This window comes from Theropithecus gelada, chromosome 16 (genome assembly GCF_003255815.1).
Source record: "Theropithecus gelada isolate Dixy chromosome 16, Tgel_1.0, whole genome shotgun sequence".
Lineage (NCBI taxonomy): Eukaryota > Metazoa > Chordata > Mammalia > Primates > Cercopithecidae > Theropithecus > Theropithecus gelada.
This window is the reverse complement of record NC_037684.1, coordinates 26,794,562-26,809,472: the sequence shown is the minus strand read 5'-3', so window position 1 is coordinate 26,809,472 and position 14,911 is coordinate 26,794,562. Positions and strand designations below refer to the sequence as shown.

The window sequence follows — 14,911 nt, the reverse complement described above, 5'->3', positions numbered from 1 at the left end:
AGGGGAGAGACAAGGTGTCCAATGAACTATCCTCTCCTGAACAAAACCCGGCTCCAGGTCAGTAATGAACTTGGCCCCAGGGCTCTGTACGCCTCTTTCATCCAGTGTTCCCACCCTTGCACCCCTCCTCCATCCAGTCCCCCCAGCCCTCTCAGTTCAGATACCTGGACTTGGAGCCAGCTTTGGGTGATGGACGAAAGACGCGGTGAGGAAGAGCACAAAATCACAGAGGCCTCCCCTCCAGACTGGGGAGGAGAGGGGATGCAGAGGGGCAGGTTTTACCTTAGGATCTTACGGAGCTTACAAGAGGACAGGATCCTACACCAAACTGTACGGGAAACGCCCAGTTCTACTCTCCAACCCCCCCTCCAAAAGTCTAATGGCAACCAGATGAACAAGTCCAGCATTGGGGAGACAGGGCCCCCAGGGGGCAGTGAATCTCCACAAGGCCACCATCCCTCCCCCCGCCGCCCATACCTCCCCCTTTCCTCGGCTTCCCCAGAACTCAGCCAACCCCACCCTCCATTGGAGAAACCTGCTTTGAAAAGTTAGCTCTTTGTTCTTCCACGCGATCTCCTGGCTCTGAGCACAATTTCAGGAGATCTCAGCGAAGCACCCCCCACCCACCCTAATCCAGCACCCGACCCCACCCGGCTCAGGCTGGGCGGCCCAGCACCGGGAGTTGGCTTTTAATTGGAGGTGGGGGTTGGGAAGCTATGGAGGAGGTCTGCGAGTCCTTTAACCACTCAATCACCAAGGGGGCCTCAGGTCGTTCAAAATCGGGGGTCTTGCGGCGGAGCCCGGGTCCTTACCCGAAACCCCCCGCATCAGATGCCACATTCGCAGGCTGATAGCCCCCGCCCCGCCAGGCCAGGAAGCGAGGCCATCCCCCGCCGGAACGGACGGTTTCGCAGGGCCCCCCAGCCTCTGCCCCGCCCCCCTCCGCCCCCTCCACCAGCGCCCCGCGCTTCCGCCTACTTGGCGCTAGGCGCGGAGTGGAGAGGGAGCGGCCGTCTCTTCTCACTCTCCAGGCCCTAGGGGGCGGGACTGCACCCCTAACCTTCCCCCAACACACCCCGGGGCCTGGCTTCCCTGCTTCTCTCCCGTCCTCCCAACCCCAGGGCACAGAGCCCACCCCTCTCCAGCACCGGCTGCCCGCTACGCGTGGACTCCCCGCCTCGCCCCAGATCTCCTGGTTTCCAGATTGGGATGTGTCCCCACACCCCATGACACCGCCCGCCCGCCCTCCCTCCATTCTCCTGGGATCGCGGGGATAAGGCAGCAAAGACCCAGCCCTTCTCTCCTCCCTGGATTCAGAGCACTGCCGGGGATTGCAAAGACGCGTCTCCCGGTCCCGGGCTCACCTTATCCAGACAGTTCACCTTCTCCGTGGGATACACGATCTTGCCGCACCGGGCACAGTTGGGGTTCATGGTTCCGAGAAAGGCTGGGGCGGGGACGTCGGAGCTCTAGCGCGTCCTCTTCCCCAAGGCGAGCTGGCGGGAGGCGGCCGCGGCTGCAACTACACAGGCGGCAGCGACGGCGGCTGGAGCTGGGGAACTGGCCTCCGCCTCCGCCCTCCTTCCCCTAATAAACACAGCGGGGAGGAGGGGCTGCACCGGGGCGGGCACGCGCCTCGGGTGCGGGCGAGGGCACGCGCAGCGAGGCGCGCTCCCCGGGCGACGTGGGGCTGCGCGGGGGCGGGTTCCTGGGGGGAACTGCGCGGCCAGAGGTGCCGGCGCCCCGGCGCTCCCAGGCTGACTGCGCCCGGTGCCCCGGGCCCTTCCCGAGCCGGAGGCGGCGCAGAGCCAGGCCGGCTGCACATCTGGGGCGCTCGGGCTGCAGGAGGCGGGCTAACCCCTTAAGACCGTCGAGGGTGGGGTTGGAGCCCTCCTGAACGCCGGAACTGATTCACCGCATTCGGGGACTTTCCTTTCTACCGGTTGCTACCGGGCATGAATCTACAGACCGAACGGGGACCCCCTGCCCTGCCCCTCTTAACTCTCTTCCGGCCCACACCCTTTCCCACATTTGTGGGGCGGAACCCGTCCCTCCCTCTTGGACCCTGCGCGCTGCCGGGCCCGGGCTAGTGCTTCCCTCCCCGAGCCCCTGCAGTGCACCTTCCCTGGGTTCCCCGGATGCGGGCACCGTCTGCGTTCAGCATGACCCCTTTTCTTCTGCATTCCTTTCTCTTTATGTTACACCCTACCACAGAGTAGCAGCTGCAACAATGCTTAGTACCCAAAGAGCCGCCTCCAGGCGCTGGTGCGGCGCGGGGGTATAGCTCAGTGGTAGAGCATTTGACTGCAGATCAAGAGGTCCCTGGTTCAAATCCGGGTGCCCCCTCGGTGGCTTTTCCTTCCACTTGTTAACCAACCATCTGTTTTTCATTCTTGATTCATATTTTAACATTGGGTCCTGACTACAAAGAAAAAAAGGTGAAAGAAGTATCTTCCTCATTTTTCAGCCTTAGCAGAAAGCTTTCGGTTTTACTTTGTGCTCAGCGGGTGGAGGAGCGGGTGGGTATAAAAGCTGCGCGAACGCATTACTCGCGCCAGAGGTGTAGGGATCTCTGTGGCCAGGGCTGCCAGCCTCAGATGAATCAGACAGTTCGAGGTGCCGGGTTTGAGGGACAGAATGTTTCCAATGGGGGTAGGGAGACAGGAGAACGCCTCAAGTTGGCGTTCCTTTTGGGATTGGAGGGTGGGTCAAGCGAGGGAAACCCATAGACACAGCCCTTCTCCAACTTCAACTTTCTGTATTAATAGTGACATGGACGTGCTGTGTTCATCCTTGACTATTAATGTACAAAAGTAAAGTTATATCCCAATGCAAACTGAGATAAACGAATACAGTGTTTCTCAAACTTGAACGTGCATCAGAATTACCTGCAGGGCTTGTTAAAACCCTCCTAGTTTCTGATTCTGTAAGGGGGCACCGAGAATTTGCATTTCTACCAAGTTTCCAGGTGCCGCTGGTGCTGCTGGTGTGGGGACCACATTTTAAGAACCACTGAAGTGAGAATAAAAGGCCGTGGAGTTTCATAACCTAAAGATGAGAACAAATATCTGCTGGCTGCGTGCCTGACAGTGTCACTGTTGGGCCGGAGGAAAATGGTAAGTGTGACGAGAGACAAGGGCGTCCCCCTCAACTAGGTTTTGCCCAAAAAAAGGAAAAATAAGGGAGAAAGGAAGAGGCGTGCTGCCTGGGTCAAAGGGCAGCTGCTATATTTTAAACCCGGAATGTGATTGTGTCATGCCTCGGACCCCGGGAAAACGCGCATTTTTTTTTTTCTCCTGGCTCCCATTACTGTGAGCTGCATCGCTAGGCTGAACAGAGAGATCACAGATCAGCAGACCTGCGGTTCCGTGCAAAAAACCCAGGAGGAACCAGTTTTACCCCTCCTTTAGGCCTTGGACTTTCCATCTATAGCTTATCAAGCCAAAGCCCTGCCTATGAGCTAAGTAAAGAAGGAAGAGGGAAAACTGTTCGCTGTTTACCTTCTACCTTCTGTGCCCTGTCCTATTCGAGTTCGCGAATATATGAAGACCTCTGAAATTGGATTCTTTCTCCTAGTTTTCATAGTCAAGTACGAACTACTGCCCCGTTCAAGACACATTTTTTAACCCCAAAACAAGTTATAATTATCGTTAAACCAATGGGCATCGGAGATGGGAATCGATCAACGCCTTTGTTCTACAACTGAGACTACTAGTGCGCTTCTCGCCACTTGGGGTATGAGGACTCAGGTCCACCTAAAGGCAGCCTCTGGTTGCTGCTTTCTCCCTCTAGGGTACGGGAATCCTTTCAAGGTGAAAATTAGGTAGGTGGAAGATACAAAGGACACTTCCGGTGACTTTTGGATTCAGAACTCGCTAACTCAGGTTATTCCTGCATGACTGTGAAAAGAGGTAAAACAACGCGAGGGGGCACCCGGATTTGAACCGGGGACCTCTTGATCTGCAGTCAAATGCTCTACCACTGAGCTATACCCCCTCTGCTGGACGCCCTTTGGGAAATTCTTTTTACAGCGATCGATCCCAAAATGTTCACACTTTCACCATTTGTTCAAAATTAGTGTCTCTTTGCTAGATTATACTGAAACTACCAATGAGGAAGGGGAAATTTAAAAAGTAGGCCAAAATAGGCCGGGCATAATGGCTCACGCCTGTAATCCCAGCACTTTGGGAAGCCGAACCGGGAGGATCACGAGGTCAGGAGTTCGAGACCAGACTGACCAAGATGGTGATAAACCCCGTCTCTACTAAAAATACAAAAATTAGCCGGGCGCGGTGGCGGGCGCCTGTAATCCCAGCTACTCGGAAGGCTGAGGCAGGAGAATCGCTTGAACCCGGGCGGCAGAGGTTGCAGTGAGCCGACATCGCGCCCCTGCACTCCAGCAGGGGCAACAGAGTAAGACTCCGTCTCAAAAAAAAAAAAAAAAGGCTAGGCCAAGACGTGGTGGCAGTTTGAAAAGTATGTGAATTTAGGTGCCAATCTGCTTTTTCTAGGTTCGTTACTTTTTTTTTTCCCCCAGACGGAGTCTTCCTCTGTAACCCAGGCTGGAGTGAGTGCAGTGTGGCGCAGTCTCGGCTCACTGCAACCTCCGCCTCCCGGGTTCAAGCGATTCTCCTGCCTCAGCCTCCTGAATAGCTGGGAATCCAGGCGCCCGCCGCCGCGCCCGCCTCCTTTTTGTATTTTTAGTAGAGATAGGGGATTCGCCGTTTTGGCTAGGCTGGTCTCCAACACCTGATTTCGTGATCTGCCCGCCTCGGCCTCCCAAAGTGCTGGGATTACAGGCATGAGCCACCGCGCCCCGCTTGGTTCAGTTTGTTTGTTTGTTTGTTTGTTTTCCATTTTGTGGAGAAGGGGGCAGGTGGTGGGTGAAGGAGGCTGTCTCCCAATGTTGCCCAGAGACGGAATTTCGCTCTTGTTGATCAGTCTGGAGTGCAATGGCGCGATCTCGGCTCACCGCAACCTCTGCCTCCCAGGTTCAAGCGATTCTCCCGCCTCAGCTTCCTGAGTAGCTGGGATTACATGCATGCACCCCACGCCTGGCTAATTGTGTATTTTTAGTAGAGACGGGGTTTCTCCATGTTGCACAGGCTGGCCTCGAACTCCCTACTTCAGGTGATCCGCCCGCCTTGGCCTGCCAAGGTGCTGGGACTTGGGACTACAGGCGTGAGCCGCCACTCCCAGCCTAGGCTCAATTCTTTTTTTTGAGATGGAGTCTTGCTCAGTCAGGCTGGAGTGCAATGGCGCGATCTCGGCTCACTGCAAGCTTCGCCTCCCGGGTTCACGCCATTCTCCTGCCTCAGCCTCCCAAGTAGCTGGAACTACAGGCGCCCGCCGCCACGCCCGGCTAATTTTTTGCATTTTTAGTAGAGACGGGGTTTCACTGGGTTAGCCAGGATGGTCTCGATCTCCTGACCTCGTGATCCGCCCGCCTCGGCCTCCCAAAGTACTGGGATTACAGGCGTGAGCCACCGCTCCCGGCCCGGCTCAATTCTTTATCCAAAATCGCACTCATCTCTCCCCACTAACAAGTTAGAGAACAATCTCCTGCAAAACTGGATAGAGAAAGTTTTTCCTTGGTCTCTCCAAAAAGAATAGGAACACTGGCCCGGCGCGGTGGCTCATGCCTGTAATCCCAGCACTTTGGGAGGCTGAGGCGGGCGGATCACGAAGTCAGGAAATCGAGACCATCCTGGCCAACATGGCGAAACCCAGTCTTTACTAAAAATACAAAAATTGGCCGGGCGCGGTGGCTCAAGCCTGTAATCCCAGCACTTTGGGAGGCCGAGACGGGCGGATCACGAGGTCAGGAGATCGAGACCACCCTGGTGAACACGGTGAAACCCCGTCTCTACTAAAAAATACAAAAAAACTAGCCGGGCGAGGTGGCGGGCGCCTGTAGTCCCAGCTACTCCGGAGGCTGAGGCAGGAGAATGGCGGGAACCCGGGAGGCGGAGCTTGCAGTGAGCTGAGATCCGGCCACAGCACTCCAGCCTGGGTGACAGAGCAAGACTCCGTCTCAAAAAAAAGAACAAAAAAAAAAAAAAAAAAAAAAAAAAAAAATACAAAAATTACCCGGGCGTGGTGGCGCATGCCTGTAATCCTAGCTATTCAGGAGGCTGAGGCAGGAGAACTGCTTGAATGCGGGAGGTGGAGATTGCGGTGAGCCAAGGTCATGCCATTGCACTCCAGCCTGGGCAACAAGTTTCACTCTCAACAAGAGCGAAACTCCGTTGCAAAAAAAAAAAAAAAAAAAAAAAAAAAAAAAAGAAAAAGAAAGAAAGAAAGAGGCCGGGCGCGGTGGCTCAAGCCTGTAATCCCAGCACTTTGGGAGGCCGAGACGGGCGGATCACGAGGTCAGGAGATCGAGACCATCCTGGCTAATACGGTGAAACCCCGTCTCTACTAAAAATACAAAAAACTAGCCGGGCAAGGTGGTGGGCGCCTGTAGTCCCAGCTACTAGGGAGGCTGAGCCAGGAGAATGGCGTAAACCCAGGAGGCGGAGCTTGCAGTGAGCTGAGATCTGGCCACTGCACTCCAGCCTGGGCGACAGAGCAAGACTCCATCTCAAAAAATAAAATAAAATAAATAAATAAAGAAAGAAAGAAAGAAAGAGAGTAGAACGATGGTTGCCAGGGGCTGCGGGGAGTTGCTGATCAATAGGTCTAAAATGTCAATTCTGCAAGATGAAAAAACTCTAGAAATCGGCTGTACAACCTTGTGCCTTTAATTAAGAATACTGTATTGTATAGTTGAAAATCTAAGAGGGTCCGCCAGACATGGTGGCTCATGCCCGTAATCCCAGCACTTTTGGAGGCCAGGGCAAGAGGATCACTTGAGCCCAGGAATTTGAAACCAGTCTGGGCAACACAGTGAGACTCCCATCTCTACAAAAAAATTTAAAAATTAGCCAGATGTGGTGGTATGTACCTGTAGTCCCAGCCACTTGGGAGCCTGAGGCAGGAGGATTGCTTGTGCCCAAGAGGTCAAGGCTTCAGTAAGCCTGGGTGACAGAGCAAGACTCTGTCTCAAGAAAAAAAGAGAGAGAAGCCAGTTGGGAATCTATTGTAATAATATAGGTCAGAGATGGTGGTGATGGCTTAGACTATAGTGTTGTATTAGTTTTATATTACTGATGGAACAATTTACAGTCTATTTGCATAAAATAACAGAAATGTATTATCTTCACAGTTCTGGAGGTCAGAATCCCAAAATCAATTTCACTGGGCTGGCCTGGTGAGGTGGCTCACTCCTGTAATCCCACCACTTTGGGAGGCCAAGGCAGGCAGATTACAAGGTCAAGAGTTCAAGACCAGGCCAGGCGCGGTGGCTCAAGCCTGTAATCCCAGCACTTTGGGAGGCCGAGACGGGTGGATCACAAGGTCAGGAGATCGAGACCATCCTGGCTAACACAATGAAACCCCGTCTCTACTAAAAATACAAAAAAATTAGCCGGGCGTGGTGGCGGCGCCTGTAGTCCCAGCTACCTGGGAGGCTGAGGCAGGAGAATGGCGGGAACCTGGGAGGCGGAGCTTGCAGTGAGCTGAGATCGCGCCACTGCACTCCAGCCTGGGCGACAGAGCGAGACTCCGCCTCAAAAAAAAAAAAAAAAAAAAGAGTTCAAGACCACCCTGGCCAATATAGTGACATCCCTTCTCTACCAAAAATACAAAAATTAGCCAGGCGTGGTGGCTCATGCCTGTAGTCCCAGCTACTTGGGAGGCTGAGGCAGAAGAATTGCTTGAACCCAGGGGGCAGAGGTTGCAGTGAGCCGAGATGGTGCCACTGCACTCCAGTTGGGTGACAGAGCGAGACTTCATCTAAAAAAAAAAAAAAAATTTCACAGGGCTAAAATTAAAATGTTAGTACAGCTGCATTCCTTCTGTAGGCTTCAGGGGAGAATCTGTTTCCTTGACTCTCCCAGCCCATAGAGGCCGCTACATTGCTGCCTCATTGCCTCTTCCCCAATTGTCAAAGCTGGCAGCATATCCCGCCTCCCTCTAGCCTCGGCTTCCATGCTTCCATGTTACCATCTCCTCTCTCTGTGACTCTTATCCTCCTGCCTCCCACCTCCTGCCTCCCTCTTATAAGGACCTGTGGCATTACACTGAGCTCACCTGGATAATCCAGGATAATCTTCTCACATCTCAATATATTTAATTTAATCATATCTGCAAAGTTCTTTTTATCATGAGAGGTAACATAGTCACAAATAGATTCACAAGGAGACTGATGTGTAGACAGGTTTGGAAGGTCATTATTTTGTCTATTACGAATAGGAACAAGTAGAAACAGCTGAGCTGGAGAAGAATGCAGGTGACCGGGCACAATGGCTCACACCTGTAATTCCACCACTTTGGGAGGCCAAGGCGGGCAGATCACCTGAGGTCAGGAGTTCCAGACCAGCCTGGCCAACGTGGTGAAACTCCATCTCTACGACAAATACAAAAATTAGCTGGGTGTGGTGGTGGACGACTGTAATCCCAGCTACTTGGGAGGCTGAAGCAGGAGAATCGCTTGAACCCAGGGGTCAGAGTTTGCAGTGAGCCAAGATCGCACTCCTGCACTCCAGCCTGGGTGACAGAATGAGATTCCATCTAAAAAAAAAAAAAAAAAAAAAGGCGGGGCGCAGTGGCTCACACCTGTAATCCCAACACTTTGGGATGCCGAGCACAGGCGGATCACGAGGTCAGTAGATTGAGACCATCCTGGCTAACACAGTGAAACCCCATCTCTACTGAAAATACAAAAAAAGAAAATTAGCTGGGTGTGATAGCGGGCACCTGTAGTCCCAGCTACTCCAGAGGCTGAGGCAGGAGAATGGTGTGAACCTGGGAGGCGGAGCTTGCAATGAGTCAAGATTGCGCCACTGCACTCCATCTTGGGTGACAGAGCAAGACTCCGTCTCAAAAAATTTAAATAAATAAATAATAAATAAATAAAAAAAGAATGCAAGCATCGAGATTGATGACACATGGCAGGGAAGCCCAGCCTGATTTTTTTTTTTCTTTTTTTCCTGCCTGGCTGATTCCGGCCTATAATCCCAGCACTTTGAGAAACCGAGGCTGCAGCCCAGCTTTGAGACCAGCCTGGGCAATGTGGCAAAACCCCATCTCTACAAAGTAAAGAAAGAAAGGGCCTGGCGTGATGGCTTACGCCTGTAATCCCAGCACTTTGGGAGGCCGAGGTGGGTGGATCACCTGAGGTCAGGAGTTCCAGACCAGTTTGGCCAACATGGTGAAACCACATCTCTACTAAAAATACAAAAAATTAGCCGGTCGTGTTTGCGGGTGCCTGTAATCCTAGCTATTCTGGAGGCTGAGGCAGGAGAATTGCTTGAACCCAGGAGGCAGAGGTTGCAGTGAGCCAAGATCGCACCACTGCACTCCAGCGTGGGCAACAGCAAAACTTCGTCTTGGAAAAAAAAGAAAAGAGAAAAATCCCACTGAAAAAGGGGCAATTTAGGGGGAAAAAAGAGTTTATTTTTAAAATTCTTAAAAGAAAGTAACAAAGTACAGCCCCCTGTCCTCACAGGCATGATGTCCCAGTATTGGGGTGAACATGTTTCATTTAAGGAGAGTAATTAATATTTAAGAGTATGCATTTGGTGGCCGGGCACAGTGGCTGACGCCTGTAATCTCAGCACTTTGGGAGGCCAAGGCAGGCAGATCACGAGGTCAGGAGATCGAGACCATCCTGGCTAACACAGTGAAACCCCTTCTCTACTACAAATACAAAAAATTAGCCTGGCGTGGTGGCGGGTGCCTGTAGTCCCAGCTACTCGGGAGGCTGGGACTCGGGAGGCAGGAGAATGGCGTGAATCCGGGGGGCAGAGCTTGCAGTGAGCGGAGATTGTGCCACTGCACTCCAGTCTGGGCAACAGAGCGAGACTCCGTCTCAAAAAAAAAAAAAAAAAAAGAGTATGCGTTTGGGGATACAGCTAATTCTGGAGTTTAGGGAAGAGGCCAGGGCTAGAAATATAATTCTGGGAGTTCTCAGTTTATAGATGATAATTGATGAAGGATGTAGTTAATCTCAGACATATGCTGGATTCAGTTCACACTGGCTTGCAAGAAACAATGGTTAAATTTTCCAGAATTTTTTTTTTTTGAGATGGAGTCTCTCTGTCAGGCTGGAGTGCAGTGGCACGATCTCAGCTCACTGCAACCTCCACCTCCTGGGTTCAAGCGATTCTCCTGCCTCAACCTCCCAAGTAGCTGGGACTACAGGCGCTTGTCACCACGCCCATCTAATTTTTTTTTTTTTTTTTTTTAGTAGAGACAGGGGTTTCACTATGTTGGCCAGGCTGGTATCGAACTACTGACCTCTTGATCGGCCCGTCTCGGCCTCCCATAGTGCTGGGATTACGGGCGTGAGCCACCCCGCCCAGCCCAGCCCAGAATTATTTAAGCCAGTTGACTTTCTTTAGGTAGCTGGAAATGGTCAAGTGGGTGTATTTGCAACAGTCACCCCGGCAAACGCTACACACATCAGGTCTCCCCCAAAGTCGGTTGCTAGCCATTCACCAGCACACCACTACATCTGACTGATTCTGTTTTCTCCAAAAAGGAAGAGGCGCCGGGCACTGTGGCTCACGCCTGTAATCCCAGCACTTTTGGAGGCTGAGGCAGGCGGATCACGAGGCCAAGAAATCGAGATCAACCTGGCTAACACGGTGAAACCCCGTCTCTACTAAAAATACAAAAAATTAGCTGGGCGTGGTGGCGGGTGCCTGCACTCCCAGCTACCCAGGAGGTTGAGGCAGAAGAATTACGTGAACCCGGGAGGCGGAGCTTGCAGTCAGCCCAGATCACGCCACTGCACTCCAGCCTGGGCAACAGAGCGAGACACCCTCTCAAAAAAAAAAAAGGAAGAAGCAAGCTCTTCATCTGACAGCAAGAGGAGAAAGAAGGTGTGGAAGGTTTAAGATGGGAGAGAGTGTGTGAAATAGTCATTTTGGAGCATGAGAAAGCAGACATATTTGGGCAATAGTGAAGGAATGCCAGAGAGAAAGCATGTTTTACATTGGTGGAGTGGCGCAAACTTGTGCACCTTTTTTCTTCAGCAACATTCAGCTGCTTGCGTGCAGGTTTGGTGGAATCCCATCGGTGAGTTTAATTAGGTTGTAGTTTGGTGATTACGACCAGGGCTTATCATGAACCAGGCACTGTGCCGACTACTTTGGGGAAAGCAAAAAAAGAACGCAATGTGATCCCTACCCTCAAAAAATGCACAATCTTGGCCGGGTGTGGTGGCTCACGCCTGTACTCCCAGCACTTTGGGAGGCGGAGGCGGGCGGATCTCGAGGTCAGGAGTTTGAGACCAGCCTGACCAACATGGTGAAACCCCCTTCTCTACTAAAAATACAAAAATTAGCCTGGCGTGGCGGCGCACGGCTATAATCACAGCTACTGGCTAAGGCAGGAGAATCGCTTGAACTTGGGATGTAGGGGTTGCAGTGAGCCGAGATCACGCCACTGCACTCCAGCCTGGGCGACAGAGTGAGACTCCGTCTCAAAAAATAAATAAATAAATATTAAAATAAAAGAATTCCCAGATGCCAGAGGTAAAAAAGGCTGTAGTGAAAAAAAAAAAAAGGCTGTAATGATGGAAAAGAGGGATCCCACTGCACAACCGTACAAGACCCTCAAGCCAGAATCAGAGAGGACTTAGACTTCTCTTTTCTCTCCCACCACTTTATTTGGGTCCAGATCGCTTTATCATAGACACCAAACTATTGTGAATCACTGGAGGCAATGTCTCCTCAGTAAACTCTACTTTTAAGGTGTAATCTTCTTATTTCCAATAGAGGGGGTATAGCTCAGGGGCAGAGCATTTGACTGCAGATCAAGAGGTCCCCGGTTCAAATCCGGGTGCCCCCTCACAGATAGTGTTTTAAGACAGCAGCAGGCAAGTAAGATAAAACTATTTGAACATTCTGTGGTGGAAACTGGGAAAATAATAAACTGGATATTACCACAGTATCTCCTTCGTAGACTTCACGTTCTGCAACATATATCAACATACAAACAGGTAATATGTGAGAATGTGATATCTGTAACCTTGGAGTGTTCTCTGAATCCCTGGTAGTTGTGTGATATGGGGAACCCTAGGTTCCCTTAAGGCCCTTTCTGTGGGGAAGGAAGGATTTTTTTTTTTTTTTTTTTGAGATAGTCTCACTCTGTCGCCCAGGCTGGAATGCAATGGCCTGATCTCAGCTCACTACAACCTCTGCCTCCCAGATTCAAGCGATTCTCCTGCCTCAGCCTCCCGAGTAGCTGGGATTACAGGCATGCGGCACCTCGCTTGGCTAATTTTTGTATTTTTTGTAGAAACAGGGTTTCTCCATGTTGGTCAGGCTGATCTCGAACCCCTGACCTCAGGTGATCCACCCGTCTCGGCCTCCCAAAGTGCTGAGATTACAGGCGTGAGCCACCGCGCCCAGCCAGAATGATTATTTTCTTGGTGATATTAATGAGACCCTTTCTGTGCAGAGGAAATAATAATTATTTATTTATTTATTTATTTATTTATTTATTTATTTATTTATTTATTTTGAGACAGAGTCTTGCTCTGTTGCCCAGGCTGGAGTGCAATGGTGCGATCTTGGCTCACTGCAAGCTCTACCTCCTGGGTTCACGCCATTCTCCTGGCTCAGCCTCTCGAGTAGATGGGACTACAGGCGCCCGCCACCACACCCGGCTAATTTTTTGTATTTTTAGTAGAGACGCAGTTTCACCGTGTTAGCCAGGATGGTCTCAATCTCCCGACCTCGTGATCCACTTGCCTCAGCTTCCCAAAGTGCTGGGATTACAGACTTGAGCCACCGCGACCGGCCACAAGAATTATTTTAATAATTATGATATTATTATTATTATTATTATTTTTTGAGACGGAGTCTCGCTCTGCCGCCCAGGCTGGAGTGCAGTGGCCGGATCTCTGCTCACTGCAAGCTCCGCCTCCCGGGTTCACGCCATTCTCCTGCCTCAGCCTCCCGAGTAGCTGGGACTACAGGCGCCCGCCACCGCGCCCGGCTAGTTTTTTGTATTTTTTAGTAGAGACGGGGTTTCACCATGTTAGCCAGGATGGTCTCGATCTCCTGACCTCGTGATCCGCCCGTCTCGGCCTCCCAAAGTGCTGGGATTACAGGCTTGAGCCACCGCGCCCGGCCTAATTATGATATTATTTTTGTCTTACTCTTGCTCTTTCATGAGAATACAGTGGAGCTTTCCAGAGATTAAATGTGTGAAATCACAACAGATTAGTGTAAAAACATGAAAAACCAGTTATTTCATCAAGCCAGGTATTAAAGGGATTTCAAAAAAAAAAAAAAAAAAAGTAAAGCAAAGCCACCCTTCTCACTAAATTATTTTTGTTTGGAAAAATATAGTTTTATGTATTTATTTATTTATTTTATTTTATTTTATTTTATTTTATTTTATTTTATTTTTCTAGACAGGGCCTCTGTTGCCCAGGCTGGAGTGCAGTGGTGCAATCATGGCTCACTGTAGTCTCAACCTCTTAGGCTGAAGTGATCCTCCTGCCTCAGCCTCCTATGTAGTTAGGACCACAGGCACACGCCACTACACTTGGCTAATTTTTTTTTTTTTTTGAGACGGAGTCTTGTTCTGTCCCCCAGGCTGGAGTGCAATGGCGCGATCTCGGCTCACTGCAAGCTCCGCCTCCTGGGTTTACGCCATTCTCCTGCCTCAGCCTCCCGAGTAGCTGGGACTACAGGCGCCCGCCACCTCGCCCGGCTAGTTTTTTGTGTTTTTAGTAGAGACGGGGTTTCACCGTGTTAGCCAGGATGGTCTCGATCTCCTGACCTTGTGATCCGCCCGCCTCGGCCTCCCAAAGTGCTGGGATTACAGGCTTGAGCCACCGCGCCCGGCCACTTGGCTAATATTTTGATATTTTGTAGAAATAGGGTCTCACTTTGTTGTCCAGGCTGATCTCAAACTCCTGAGGACAAGTGATCCTTCCACTGGGAATACTGGCCTGAGCCACTAAACTTGACCTATTCCTCATTCTAAAATGTTATTTCCTTTAGCAAAAAATGGGTTTATTGTTATCTTACATGAAGTAATAAACGTGTAAACATCTCTTAACTTTAATTTATAACATGGTAAAATCTCATCAGATATAACCTATATAAACAAAAACTCCTTGAGGTATTTAATAATTAAGAGTGTAAAGGAGGCCGGGCAAGGGGCTCACGCTTGTAATCCCAGCACTTTGGGAGGCCAAGGTGGGCTGATCACCTGAGGTCGGGAGTTTGAGACCAGCCTGACCAACATGGAGAAACCTCATCTCTAACAAAAATACAAAATTAGCCGAGCGAGGTGCCGCATATCTGTAATCCCAGCTACTTGGGAGGCTGAGGCAGGAGAAGAGCTTGAACCCGGGAGGCAGAGGTTGCATTGAGCTGAGATCACACCATTGCACTCCAGCCTGGGCAACAAGAACAAAACTCCGTCTCAAAAAAAAAAAAAAAAAAAAAAAAGGCCGGGCACAGTGGCTTACACCTGTAATCCCAGCACTTTGGGAGGCCGAGGCGGGTGGATCACCTGAAGTCAGGAGATCGAGACCATCCTGGCCAACATGGTGAAACCTCGTCTGTACTAACAATATAAAAAAATTAGCCAGGCGTGGTAGTGGGCACCTGTAATCCCAGCTACTCAGGAGGCTGAGGCAGGAGAATTGCTTGAACCCAGGAGATGGAGGTTGCAGTGAGCCAACATGGTCCCACTGCACTCCAGCCTGGTGATAGAGTGAGACTCTGTCTCAAAAAAAAAAAAAAAAAAAGAAAAAGAAAAGGGGGGGGGTGTTGGGAGGATTAAAAAAGTGGGGCCATTTAAAACACTATAAACATGACTGACAAAATATAAGCTCTCA

At 50.9% G+C, this 14,911-nt stretch overlaps 1 protein-coding gene and 2 non-coding genes across 6 annotated transcripts in view; 1 reads left to right on the top strand and 2 right to left on the bottom strand.

Moving 5' to 3' along the window:
• The window catches only part of LASP1 (LIM and SH3 protein 1), a 53,649-nt gene extending 51,837 nt beyond the window's left edge, over positions 1-1,812 (bottom strand). For 2 of the 4 annotated variants that reach the window (XM_025363664.1, XM_025363667.1), the window contains exon 1: positions 1,365-1,802. In XM_025363664.1, the coding sequence (XP_025219449.1) occupies positions 1,365-1,433 (69 nt within the window). In that variant the 5' untranslated portion in view covers positions 1,434-1,802. Of the gene's footprint in view, positions 1-1,364 lie in introns of all 4 variants that reach the window. The other 2 variants (XM_025363666.1, XM_025363665.1) reach the window with 2 other exon arrangements.
• A 462-nt stretch (positions 1,813-2,274) lies between these two features.
• On the top strand, positions 2,275-2,346 carry TRNAC-GCA. Its single transcript has one exon. It is a non-coding gene; the product is annotated as a tRNA-Cys (tRNA).
• A 1,578-nt stretch (positions 2,347-3,924) lies between these two features.
• Positions 3,925-3,996, bottom strand: TRNAC-GCA. Its single transcript has one exon. It is a non-coding gene; the product is annotated as a tRNA-Cys (tRNA).
• Positions 3,997-14,911: the final 10,915 nt, after the last annotated feature.